The 14,366-nt window shown below is 49.4% G+C and overlaps 1 protein-coding gene across 2 annotated transcripts in view; it reads right to left on the bottom strand.

The window, feature by feature from the left end:
* Positions 1-14,366, bottom strand: part of LOC119173488 (beta-1,3-galactosyltransferase 5) — a 162,552-nt gene that overhangs the window by 6,679 nt on the left and 141,507 nt on the right. The window contains exon 1 of one of the 2 annotated variants that reach the window (XM_075894284.1): positions 285-350. The exons of the other annotated variant lie outside the window; for it this stretch is intronic. Within the exon in view, the coding sequence (XP_075750399.1) occupies positions 285-308 (24 nt within the window). The 5' untranslated portion in view covers positions 309-350. Of the gene's footprint in view, positions 1-284; positions 351-14,366 lie in introns of those variants that run through there. 2 annotated transcript variants of the gene reach the window in all.

Below are 14,366 nucleotides of genomic sequence, written 5' to 3'. Positions count from 1 at the left end.
CATTCGGCGTAGAAAACGCCGCATTCAACGAATGAAAACACGAGATGTCGGTTTCGTGCTCACTGATAATTCGGAAAGAACGAAAGAACAGAATAGAGGTAGAGGCAGCGGGAAAAGTCGAGTGGTAACAAATAATTCAACAGCGTGAACAGTGATAGGTGCATGATATGGCAACACCTTAAGGACGAAGTGATGATAAGTTGTTGTTTTTAAATACTATGCTATCAATCTAAAGCCTCCATGTTATACATTTAGCTGCTGGTAAAGAAATAACCTGTACTCACATAGCCACAGCAGCATAGTGGCATTTCGTGGCGTCATTCATGCATCGAGACCAACCCTTGTGTCAAAGAATAATAATGATGATAGCACAAGCTTTTAAGCAGTATAATTCTTCACTATATTGAAGCTGTTTACTCATGAAATAAATTCACGTCATAATAAGAATGCATTTTTTTAAGTAGCAGCCGGAAATACCATAATGATATTTATGAAGATGTTCCCACTATTGACCTAGCTACAATGGAATGTCACCTCGTTTTCTTCGGGAACCGATGCCTCTCAATATCTCAGCAATATCAGAACAGTGTACTACGTGCTAGACCAATCGCTTCATAGCCAGCCTGGAAGTCATTCTCATAAAAAAATATAAATATGTGGCTGGTAGTTTTCGCTCCGAATGATACCATCTCAAAGGTGCTGCGACCGTATCCGCGCACATAACGGAAGACGTCGTTACCATAACTCTTGGCTCAAGATAATGAGTGCCATAAGTAAAGTAAGACTGTGTTATCGAAAGCAATGGCAAATAGAGGACGTGTCACTGCCAGGAAGCAGTTCGGCTAGGCACAACTAAAGAAAATTATTGTTGACAACCATATATATAAGGTAATGCTAGCACACGAGAAATTCTACTAATATCCATAATTTTGCGAACTTGGCTTCTATTCATTAAAACTTGAGAATTTCATGTCCCGCAGTCGGAATACTAAACAACGTTAACTTTGCTATTTATCGACACAAAACAGATGGGACACCTAAGAATAAAATAGTTGTAGATTAACGACGACGAATTACATTATTATAGACGCGCAAGGAATTGCTGAGAGAGCCAGTAATAACGCACTTAGTTACATGCGAGTTTTCGCAATGCATGCAAACTTCAGCAGTGTGAGATCCTACTGTAGTCTTACCACCATCGGCTATAATTTCACGAATCCAGTGGGCTGGATAGAGGAAAACAAGCTACAAAAGGCAGCAACTCCGTAAGGAGCATCGATGGGGGCATAGCACCAACGGAAGTCCGTGGAAACGTTGTACCCCCTACTGTGCACGTCGGGCCGATGTAGATGGTGACGACTTCCTTTTGCAATCAGTACACATAATGCTGGCCCATCTACAAGGCGGAAATGGTCTTGAGAGTTCCGCTAGACACTTTTTCTGTTGTCCTTGAGGTTTGATGGGCTCGGCAAGGCTGGCAGACCACGACGCACTTTCTCGATACCAGCCTCTTGGAACAAAGTGTCATGTCCTGGTAGGGCAACCAACCTGAGTAAAACTCTAATGAGCTCTGCCATGATTGAAAACGGGAATAATGAAGTCTAGTCATTCCCACTAAAAGAACAAAACAGGAACATGAGAACAGTACGCGCAATTGAATAATGTGTAATTTATAGAAAATGAGTGTGCGTGTGTTTGTTTGGGGGGAGGAGGTGCGACATTAGAAGAAGCCTCAGCACGGGCAATCTCTCAATCTTCGAACGTGCAAGACGCATCGAACGTGCAAGATGAACTTATAAGTCACCAATGATACACTTTCTTTAGTTTTCGGCTTCCAAGCTAGTGATAAATGATTGACTGAAAGTTAGTCATCTGGCTCCATTGATTTATAAACGAGGTTATATCTCTGAATGAAATGGATTTTTAGATTTCTGTTGTGTAAACTACGGGTATAGTCATCGCCTTTGTGTGCCCTAGTGATGGTGAGCCTGAGGGTCATTGTCTCGCAAGTAAAGAAGAAAGAAAAATAATCCAGAAAAAGGACCGGTGCGCGGGATCAAAAGTGGGACCTGTGCAGTGTGACCGTGAGGCGTCCACCACTGAGCTACAAAAGAACTGCTCCTCCAACGTTCAAACGGCAAGCTATTTATATCTACTCTTTACAGCTGGTGAAGGGCATCTCGGGGTAAGGGCGGACCATTGCGTTTTCAACATGACCGACAAGATGGCGCAATGAGCGCGCGTCGTCCCATCGTCGTGACGTGGAGGCGCACGCTCTCATCTCCCACGCATACTTTGCATTACGGAGAGTATGGGGGCAGATGCTCACTTGCGCACCATTATGTCGCGGTGGGGAGAATCGTTCGTCTTGGTTGGCCTTGAAATTTCACCGGAACGCTTATGCTGGTGTTATCGGGCGCACAAAGAACATTGCAATCGTTGCGCAGTCTCCACTTGCAAAAAGGGCGCGCTTTTCAGACACAGCGAAGTAACAACTGAGACACCTATTCGCGTTCATTTCTACCTGTGAGTACGTCATGCAGGCAGGCAGGCAAGAGAGAGAGATAAAGCTGCAAGGAAAGGAAGGGAGGTTAACCAGACGCACATCCGGTTTGCTACCCTGCACTGGGGAAGGGATGAAGGGGAGAAAAGAGGTTGCAGAGAGATGAGAAGGTACACACAATCACGAGCACACTCGGGGAGCACACACAGTCTACAGGCGGTCGCTCAGGTTTGTTGACTTTAGGTAAATTAGCAGTGCTTTAGTTGCTTTCTGCGCAACTGAGGCAGATGCTCAAGGTCCTAGTATCTTCTGCACACAAAATGGTCCGGGGTCAAGTTGATTCAAAACCATCCGGAGCTGGCATCGCTGTGTGTCGTAGCAAGCGCAGCTGCACAGGACGTGTTCGATGGTCTCTTCAGCTCTACAGTAGTCACATGTAGGAGTGTCTGCCATACCAATGCGAAAGGAGTACACCTTTGTAAATGCAACACCCAACCAAAGGCGGCATCACAGTGTCGCATCGGAGCGGGAAAGTTGTGATGGTAGCTTTAGCTTGAGCGAAGGATCCAGTTCATAAAATTGACACCTTTGGAAGCTGGTAGTTGACCAGAACGTGCGTGTGAGATCTCGAGCCAGCAGGTAAAGCTGTCTTGCTGCATTATTCCTTGATAGAGGAATCGGGACTACACGGGTTCCTTCATGGACTGAGCGGGCTGCATCATCGGCTAATTGATTTTCGGTAATACCGATATGTCCAGGCAGCCATTGATATATAATATCATGCCCTCGTGCTAGAGCTTCATGATGGCAATGTCTTATTTCTTGTACCAATTGGTCATGACTCCTCCTACGCATGGCAGACTGCAAACTCTGAAGCGCTGCCTTCGAATCACAGAATATGGCCCATTTTTCTGGACGTTCTTGAACGAGATATTGCTACATGCATGTATACTGATATTCTAGGGGGCGACGCGCGTGTGTGCCTGACGAGGAAGACGAAGGGTTGTCTCCGCTCGATCGCTGGTGAACCAGGCACGCCATTACCGCTGGTTTGGAATATATCTAATCCCCAGCCTCGTCGTTACGGCGTCTCTTCTTTTCCGTAACATATTTGGTGGAGGTGGAACGTTCCCCGTCTTCACCACGAAGCTTCGCAGTGGCCGCACCATTCAGTCTCCGGCCATGGCTACCAATGACAACAGCCTGTCAGCGTCTCCCTCTGCAGCTCCAGCCACTACATACCTGACGATGCCCACCCCCCGTGATCCAGGTACATTCTCCGCACAACCTGGGCTCGACGTCGACTACTGGCTCCGTATGTACGAGCGTGTTAGCCACACACACCGATGGGACCCTACCATGATGCTCGCCAACGTAATATTCTACTTGGACGGCACCCCACGGGTCTGGTTCGACGCCCATGAGACCGAGCTCACCAGCTGGGATACCTTCAAGGAGCGACTACGCGACATCTTTGGGGACCCGTCCGGTCGCCAAATGGAAGCACGAAAAGAACTCGCCACTCGTGTGCAGTCGTCAACAGAGTCGTATGTCTCTTACATACAGGATGTCCTCGCGTTGTGCCGAAAAGTCGACGAGCAAATGACAGAGTGTGACAAGGTAGGCCACATACTTAAGGGTATCGCGGACGACGCCTTCAATTTGCTCGTCTACAATAACGTCACAACCGTAGATACGACTATCAAGGAATGCCGTCGCTTCGAAATGGCCAAAAGCCGCCGTGTTCTGCCTCAGTTTACGCGGCTACCTAACACGGCTGTTACATCCACTTGCACCGATCTCGGTGCCGCACCACCCATGCAGGACAGCGTGACACGAATAGTTCGACGGGAGCTTGAGGCGTCAAGTCCGGCACCATTTCCTCCACATCCGCTCGATCATGGCGCCGCAGAAACGCCTCCGCCGGTCTCCGTTATTCAAGCCGTCGTGAGGCAGGAAATTGCAAAGCTTGGTTTTCCTGTGGCCTGCTCTGTGTCCCGACCCGTCTCCAGACCAATGACAACAAATGCACCACATTTTATTCCGCGATCCCGCAATCCGGCGGAATGGAGAACTGCAGACGACAAGCCGATCTGCTTCCGCTGCCACCGAGTTGGCCATATCTCCCGCTACTGCCGCAGCACTTGGACGCCCTCAAACTGGAGTCAATTTTCCTCTAATCGACCGTACGAGGACTCCCGTCGGTATTCGCCCAGTCGTGTGTACCTTTCTTCCGACATCCCCAACAGCCGCACCACTGCTCGTTCGCCGCCACCTCAACGTCGCCGTTCCCCATCGCCCCAACCACGCCGCTATCCGTCGCCGGTCAACTGTGGATCCTCTCGGACGGAAAACTAGATCATGCAGCTCCGGGAGGTAGTGCTGCATCGCTTGCGAATGATCCAAATCCTCCATTGACGCTCCCCACCGATACGAACTTGATTGAGGTGTATGTGGACGGTATTTCCTTGACGGCGTTAGTCGATACCGGAGCTCAAGTGTCTATAATGAGTGCTCATCTGTGTCGCCTGCTCAAAAAAGTCCTCACGCCTGCAGCAACTAAAGCCCTCCGTGTCGCTGATGGTGGAACTGTGGCCATCACTGGAATGTGTACCGCTCGTGTTAGTATTGCCGGCCGCCATGTTCCCGTTTTATTTATGGTGCTTGAAAATTGCCCCCACGACCTAATCTGCGGCATGGACTTCCTATCGACGCATTCTGCCCTCATCGATTGTGCCGCCGGTACTCTCTGCCTAGAACTTCCTCTTCTCTCAGATTCTGACCCTGAACTCCCGAACAGCTTGTGCACCACTGACTTCTTCCGGATACCGCCTAAAGCTCTCACATTCATCGAATTGGCAACACCCTCTCCCGTGCTTGACGGTGATTATATCGTGACGCCGATTACTGATGTTCTCCTGGCGCGTGACATTACTGTCCCACACTCTGTCGTAAGCATGGCCTCTAACCGAACATATTTACCTGTTATCAATTTCGGTTTCATAAAACAAGTGCTACCCCAAGGAATTTCGGTCGCCACACTAAGGCCCTTAATTGACGACCACGTCACTTGTTTTACGGCAGACGTATGTCCCGAGCACCCACATCACTCGCAGGATGTCACGTGCCTCGATGCGACCTTACGCTCCATGATCGCCCCGGACCTCAAACCTGAGAAGTCAACCGCGCTATGCCGCCTTCTGGCTTCATACCACGACATATTCGACGTCGACCACCGTCCACTCGGCCAGACTTCACTCGTCAAGCACCGTATTAACACAGGTGATTCTCATCCCATTCATCGGCGACCATACCGGGTGTCTGCCACCGAGCGTAAAATAATTCAACAAGAAGTCACCAAGATGTTAGCCAAAGGAATTATTGAACCCTCTTCGAGCCCATGGGCGTCCCCCGTTGTGCTCGTTAAAAAGAAAGATGGCACGTGGCGCTTCTGCGTGGATTACCGTCATCTGAACAGAATCACGAAAAAGGACGTTTACCTTTTACCCCGCATCGATGACGCTCTCGATTGTCTCCACGGCGCCCGATACTTTTCCACAATAGACCTACGTTCCGGCTACTGGCAGATTGCTGTCGACGAAAAAGACCAAGAGAAGACTGCATTTGTAACTCCAGACGGCCTATATCAGTTCAAGGTTATGCCATTTGGGCTATGCAACGCCCCAGCCACGTTTGAACGCATGATGGACTCTCTGCTGCAAGGGTTCAAATGGTCAACATGTCTTTGTTATCTTGACGATGTCGTTGTATATTCCCCAACATTTGAGACCCACCTTCAGCGTTTGTCAGCTATTCTCGACATATTCCGCACTGCAGGCCTCCAATTGAACTCGTCGAAGTGCCGCTTCGGACGCCGGCAAATTACAGTGTTGGGCCACCTTGTCAACGCCTCTGGTGTGCAGCCGGACCCCGAGAAAATTCGTGCAGTCACCAGTTTTCCTGTACCCCAGTCAGCCAAAGACGTCCGGAGTTTTGTAGGACTTTGCTCCTATTTTAGAAGGTTTGTGAAAGATTTCGCAACCATCGCTCGACCCCTCACAGAGCTTCTAAAGAAAGACGTCACATTTACGTGGGGTACCGACCAAGCTGCTGCTTTTTCTCACCTAATCACGCTACTGACGACTCCACCCATATTGGCTCACTTTGACCCATTCGCTCCGACGGAAGTTCGAACCGATGCTAGTGGTCACGGAATCGGAGCCGTGTTAGCCCAGCGCCAACGGGGACACGACCGAGTTGTCGCCTACGCTAGCCGCCTCCTCACAGCTGCTGAGCGCAACTATTCTATTACGGAGCGTGAATGTCTTGCTCTTGTTTGGGCAGTCTCAATGTTCCGTCCATATTTATATGGCACTAATTTCACTGTGATAACTGACCATCATGCGCTATGTTGGCTTACGTCACTGAAGGATCCTACTGGCCGGCTCGGGCGCTGGGCTCTGCGACTCCAAGAGTATACCTTTACGGTGACGTACAAGTCCGGACGCCTACATCAGGACGCAGACTGCCTGTCGCGCTACCCGGTCGCTGAGTCGAGCACTATGCATGACACCGACACCGAGCCTTGCGTCTTTTCCCTTTCGCAAGTGACATGCATCGGTGACGAGCAGCGCTATGATGCATCCTTGCGTGCTATCATTGAGAGCCTCGAATCACCATCTTCCAGTCAGTCCTATCGCTCGTTCGTGCTCCACGATGGTGTATTATACCGCCAAAGTTTTGAGCCGGATGGACCGGCTCTGCTGCTTGTCATTCCGAAACACCTTCGTTCGGAAGTTCTACATGAACTTCATGACCTTCCGACTGCTGGTCACCTTGGTGTGTCACGCACTTACGACCGAATACGCCGACGCTTCTACTGGCCAGGGCTTGCACGCTCAGTCAGAAGGTACGTTGCGGCTTGTGAGAAATGTCAGCGCCGCAAAACGCCATCGACACTTCCCGCCGGACGCCTTCAACCACTCGATATTCCGTCAGAACCGTTCCTCCGCGTTGGCTTGGACCTACTTGGCCCTTTTCCCTTGTCTTCCTCGGGTAACAAGTGAATAGCCGTGGCCACCGACTACGCCACGCGTTATGCCATCACACGAGCTCTCCCAACAAGCTGCGCCACAGATGTCGCCGACTTCCTCCTCAAGGACGTGATTTTGCAACACGGAGCCCCACGGCACCTGCTTACAGACCGTGGCCGCACCTTTTTGTCGAAGGTCATAGCCGACATCTTGCAGTCCTGTAAAACGAGACACAAGCTGACTACGTCATACCACCCGCAAACCAATGGACTCACGGAGCGCCTAAATCGAACTCTTACAGACATGCTCGCTAAGTATGTTTCTACCAACCACACCGACTGGGATCTCGCATTGCCGTACGTCACATTTGCCTACAATTCTTCGCGCCATGACACTGCCGGTTACTCTCCATTTTTTCTGCTGTTTGGTCGAGAACCAACATTGCCTCTAGACACCGTCATACCGTCTCCTGGAGTACCTACCAGTGAATATGCCATGGACGCTATCACTCGGGCCGCTCACGCACGCGAAATCACCCGTACTCGCCTTCTTACCTCTCAAGAGAAGCAACGGCGCTTGTATGACCAACGACACCGCGACGTACACTTTCCACCCGGTTCTTTGGTACTGCTCTGGTCTCCGACCCGTCAAGTCGGCTTGTCAGAAAAACTGCTTGCTCGCTACACAGGCCCATACCGTGTCCTCCGTGTGGTTACGCCTGTAACATATGAAATTGGTCCTGCCACCCCATTCTCTTCATGTGCCCAACAGGCTACCGATATTGTACATGTTGCGCGCTTGAAGCCCTACAACTCTCCTAGTGACGTTGACATCTAAATGCGCCAAGACGGCGCTTGCGCCGCCGGGGGTTATGCTACATGCATGTGTATTGACATTATAGGGGGCGACGCGCGTGTGTGCCTGACGAGGAAGACGAAGGGTTGTCTCCGCTCGATCGCTGGTGAACCAGGCACGCCATTACCGCTGGTTTGGAATATATCTAATCCCCAGCCTCGTCGTTACGGCGTCTCTTCTTTTCCGTAACAATATTGTAAAGCAGCCCTTATAGCAGCAAGCTCTGATGCCTTAGATGTAGTCATATGTGACAACTTAAACTTGATTGTCATTGCTGCAGCCGGAATTACAGCGGCACCTGATGAGCTGCTGGACGAGACGGACCCATCAGTGTATATCTGCGTTCGGTCTAAGTACAACTCATGTAATAATAGCAGTGTTGCTTGCTTCAATGCTACTCTGGAGTGATTGCTTTTCTTTTTGATTCCCAGAATTTCTAGACGTACTTGCGGCTGGTCAAGGCACCACAAAGGACATGCCATTTTCGCAGCTCGCGTATATCCTGATGGAATGCTGTTTAGGTGCTTGGCTATGTCGTCTGAAAACGTAGCACGTGGTCTTCTGGAGGGTAGAAGGGCCAAGTGGTGGTCGGGAACACGGCTAGCATGTCGAATGTGCGCTCTGAGGCAATCCACAACTCCATATGTCCTGACCGGATGGTCTTTGATTGATATGTGGAGTTTAACGTCCCAAAACCACTATATGATTATGAGAGACACCGTAGTGGACGGCTCCGGAAATTTAGACCACCTGGGGTTCTTCAACGTGCAGCCAAATCTGAGCACACGGGCCTACAACATTTCCGCCTCCATCGGAAATGCAGCCGCCGCAGCCGGGATTCGAACCCGCCGGATGGTCTTTAGCAAGCATGATTGTGGCATTAGTAGAAGCGCATCGGGGCAGTCCTAGGCAGATACGCAGTGCCTGACCCTGCAAACTCTACAATGAATGAGTATTGGATTTGCAAGTGTTAGTCAGTACCGGCAAGCTGTAGCACAATAGACCCAGAAATAGGGCCCTGTACAGCTGTAGCATGCAGGCCACAGAAGTTCCCCATGCTTTCCCGCACATGAATTTCATTATATGCACAATAGATAGCAGTCTCTTCTTCAAGTACGCACAATGTGGGCTCCACGAAAGACTTCTGTCGATTATTATGCCCAGGAAACGATGCGTCCGTGCATATTTGACACTCTGTTCATTGATGTAAACAGGGTATGGCGTCATTGGTTTGCGTGTAAACGCCATCAACGCGCACTTCACAGTTGATATAGTTAGGCCTTGTTTCTGAAGGTAGGCTGTTGTGAGGGTTGCTACTCGCTGTATTCGTGCACGCACCTGAGGGCGAGTAACTGCAGCACTCCAGAGGCAAATATCATCAGCCTATATGGATAGGCACACCGACTTTGGCAGAACCTTCACCAGACCAATGAGGGCAACATTGAACAATATGGGGCTTAAAACACCTCCCTGAGGTACTCCGCAGTAGGTGTAATGTTGGGCAGTTGTACCCTCGTACGTTTGTACAAAGAAAGCCCTGCCAGTTATATAATCTTTTATCCATTGAAACATTCGTCCACCAATGCCCATTGCTGCGAGAGAAGTGAGAATGACTTCGTGAGCTACATTATCATATGCAACCTTCACGTCAAGAAAGAGTGCCACTGATATGCGCTTGCGACTTTTTTCTTGTTGAACAAATGTTGATAAGTCAAGGACACAGTCAATGGAGGAGCGGCCCCGACGAAAGCCTGCCATGCAAGAAGGGTATTTGGTGTATCGTTCCAAGTACCACTCGAGACGAAATAGAACCATTCTTTCCATCACTTCTCCGAAGCAGCTTGCGAGGGCAATAGGGCGATACGCTGTCAAGTCCAATGGTGATTTTTTCGATTTCAAAAGTGGTATTATTCGACTTATTTTCCATTCTCGGGGAAGACTGCCGCTGAGCCAGGAGTTGTTGAAGCATGTTAAAAGTTCTTTTCTGACTTTTTGTCCAAGGAGACCCGACGCACTATAGCACCTTCCAGCTCTTCCACGGTGAATGGAATGTCGATTTCTGGTAATCGCGTCTCCGGAACGATCACGGCGTCGATGCTCTCGTTCATAATATTCCCGGCAACTCTCGTGCAAAATTCTTCAGCCACCTCGAGTTCTGTTTTTTCATGATGGAGTGCCAAAGCTTTAAAAGGGTGCCGTTGTTGCGGAGAGGAGCGAAGACCACGAGCTGTTCTCCAGATATATGACAGCGGTTTATGAGGGTCTAGAGATTAGCAGAATGCTTTCTAGCGTTCGCTTTCCAGCTTGTAAATGCGTCGTTGAATCTTTTTCTGGAGCCGCCTTGCTTCCCTCAGATCGTAAATTGATCTTGTGCATATGTATCGTCGTTCAGCACGCCTTTGTATAGCTCGTAATCTTTCCAGTTTGATGTCAAACTGTGTTATTTTAGACGAAAATGGTAATTTACATTTGAACGCTTGCATAGCTTCCGCTATGGTATTTTCCAGGCTGCAGGCGAGGCCTTCTTGGCAAGCGTCTTCAACACGCGATGTAAACATCGACCAGTCAGTGCCAATTACAACACCGGAAGAGAAATTTTTTATGATACCACCGATCGTCACGTAAGTGGGTATGTGATCACTCCCATAAGTCTCAATATCGCAAAACCATTTAACTGTGTGAGAGAAGCACCGTGACACCAATGTCAGGTCAAGGCAACTGCCATACGTGAGACCCCACAGATACGTGGGGGTACCATCGTTCATGATGGAAAGGTCGTAATTGGAAGCAAATCTAACAATGTTCCGGCCCCAGGCATTCATCCTATTGCTCCCCCAAAGCATGTGATGGGCGTTGAAGTCGCCAGCGATGATCCAAGGCCTATCGGTCCTCATTAGGATGTCTTTTAATCTATCGCAGTCAAATCGCGATGACGGAGATATATATCCACCAATAAGCGTGAACGAAACTGCATTCTTCTTTACACGAAGACACACGTAGTGATTGTCATCATTTGAACTTATTGGGTGCGAAAGATAAGTCAAGTCTGTGCGAATGTAAACAATTACTTTGCTTCGTTCTTCGCAAGCGGCTGAACAAAAAGCTTCATAACCGGACAATCTATAAGGCGTTGATACGTTTGGTTCACATACGACAAGTATAGGAAATTGAATTGCCCGGACAAATTGGCGATATTCCGAGATACAGAACTTCATGCGTCTGGCATTCCACTGAAAAATCGACGCACTTTTAACTTCAGTGCGGAAGATGAGATTTTGTTGAGCCATTGTGCTTATACGAAGTTAGCAAGAACTGGATTCAGTGCATCCAGTATTTGCAGTGCACTCTTAGCAGACGGAGATTGTATGCTGCTCAGTAGCGTGCGAATCGTGGCAATTAATGATAGCACGATTGCAGTCACTTGCCTGTCTTGGTTGGAAAGATCTCGAACCAGGATCGCGGACTGGCCGTCATGAAACTCCTTCGGTTCGCTTGATGCTGCTTCCCTTTGAAGTGCAGGCCACTCTGTCGGAGTTAGCGTATGCTGACTGGCTCTGTCCTTTACAGCCTTTCCCACGGCATCTGTTCTGGGATTCAAAGGAGGTGGTACTGATGAGGGATCTGGCAAACGTGTCGTGGAGGTAGCGGGCTTCCTTGAAGAACGACGTCGACGTGAACGACGCCTTCTGACTTTAGCTGCGGCTTCTCGATGAGATGAGTGATCGCGCACCATCTCCTTCAAAATGGCAATTTCCTTCTGAATCCGCGGGCAGTCCTTCGATGTGGCTTCATGGGATCCATTGCAATTAGAGCATTTCTTGACAGTTGCGACGCACTTATCCGCTTCATGGGGCTCAGCACAGCGGTGGCATACCACCGAATTCTCACAGACGCTGCTCACATGTCCAATTTTCATGCATTTAAGGCACTGGAGAGGTTTGGAATGAAAGGCCGCACAGCATGTCTGAAGTACCCCACCTTCACATGAGAGGGAAGTGATGTGCTCTTAAACGCAATCTTCACACAGCGAGACTTGCCTAGCCGGGTGACATCAACAATTGGAGTATCAGTTGTTGACTTGACAAGAAATTGTAAGTCATTATTGGAAATAGCCATATCTATGTCGTAGATCACGCCGGTTACTACATCACATCCCAAGGGAACATGAGAGCGCACCTGGTGTCCGTCCAAGTCAGTTACACTGCGCAGAACGCCCAACGCACTTGCGTGCAAAACGTCTACAGCCAGTATATTCTTTCTGGCGTTCACTCTTATGTCCGTGATCTCATTTGGCACGAGCGTTTCCAGAGACCTTGACACAGACTGTCTGTTAAGGCGTTTCATGCTGACGGTAGGAAGTGTAGGCAGAAACAGGATGGTATAAGTGTTCGGCAGGCAGGCAAAGAACCTTATTTGATCTGGAGGTGACGCTCATTCCCCCATTAGAGGGCGACATCGGTGGCCCGCACCCACGACGGGACGGGGAGATGCCCCTCCTCGGCCATGTCATGGGCTCTCTGGATATCCCGTATCTGGCCTTCCTTCTCGTTACTTGTGAGGAAAGATCACCAGTCCTCCTCCGTTGAGGGGGACCCGGAGCTCTCGCGCAGGGCAGGACATTGCCACAGCATGTGTTGCAAAGTTCAATGCGGGTTATCACAACAGGGGCAGCGCGGCTGTATACCGTACATTTATTTAGAACACTTCAGGGGAGAAACGTATGCCTCAGTCTGCAGTTGACGTAACGTGATAGACTGAGCTCTGTTTAAAGTTGGATGCGGCCACCACCGTTCCAATTGATAGTGCTCAAAAATTTCTTGAAAAGTTTGGAGTGGATCTCGGTAATGTTAAAGCGTTTCCTCTGCCTCCGAGTAGTTCATCTCGTGCGTGATTTGTGCGTTAGAAATGTGGGGCACGTTTTATCTGCTTGCCATTCTGCACATGACCTTCTAATATGTAGCTATTGCGTTAAATGCTTCGCCTTTGCGGCAAAGCTGTTACTTTTTCTTCTGGAACGCGATGACGCAGTGGTCATCGGAAGAAACGAGGCCATGTGTTAACGAACTGGACGGGCACTTATATTTACAGAGCACACAGACACGACAAATAGTGCAAGAACAAACAACGCGAAAATGGCACGAGCACATATACCAAAGGATGACAAGTAGAAAAGTTTCATCTTCTAGTGTAAATAATCTCGCATGCCGTAGACTGAAGGGCTTCACCACCTTTGTTATATTTGGCCCGGCAGTTCGTTTATGCAGATACCATTACGCATGAGCTGGTCTGCAAGAATCTTTTCGTCCCGGTATCGGTGCCCGGTCGGAAGCAGCACGCACGACACTGTTTTGCAGGTGGGCCACGCAGTTCGCTGTGGTCAGGTAGACTAGCTTTGTGCGTCTTGGCCTCACTCTGCTGACCCCACGAATTGGGAAAGAACCTGCGGCTTGGCGTGGTGCGAGGTGTGAGGCTGCAGCAACCTTCAACCAGGGGTTCGGCCAGCAACTACTCCCACGCACTGGGCACCCTTTACCTCAAGCTTCATGCATTCACCCATATCAACCATCTTCTTGAGACGCTCCATGTTTCTGTGCTCTTCAGCATCTGTTAACAAACGGCCTCGTCCTGTCATTGCGGACACCATTGTCATGGGATGTAGTGTCATGTGATGCGTGAATGAAGTGAAAAAAATGTAATTAGGAGCGGCAAAGAAGAAAAAGCGACGCGAGAGGCTCGTGACGCGAGCATCTGGAGGAAGAAAATACCCCGAGAGTGGGTTTCTGTCAATGTTCACAAGCAACAAAGAAAAAAAAAAACGCCCGCAGCTTCCCTCGGGGGAACACTGAGGAGGATGCGGAGCATATAATTGGTTAACGGGGTGTTAAAGTGCGACTTACTTGGGTCGATGGCTAAATTGGTTAACGTGGTTGTGAAATGGGGTGTTAAATTGCGACTTACTTGGGTCGATGGCTAAA

The sequence above is a fragment of the Rhipicephalus microplus genome, chromosome 5, assembly GCF_043290135.1.
Source record: "Rhipicephalus microplus isolate Deutch F79 chromosome 5, USDA_Rmic, whole genome shotgun sequence".
Taxonomy (NCBI): Eukaryota; Metazoa; Arthropoda; class Arachnida; order Ixodida; family Ixodidae; genus Rhipicephalus; species Rhipicephalus microplus.
The sequence above is the reverse complement of the archived record's forward strand: the minus strand, read 5'-3'. Positions and strand labels throughout refer to the sequence as shown.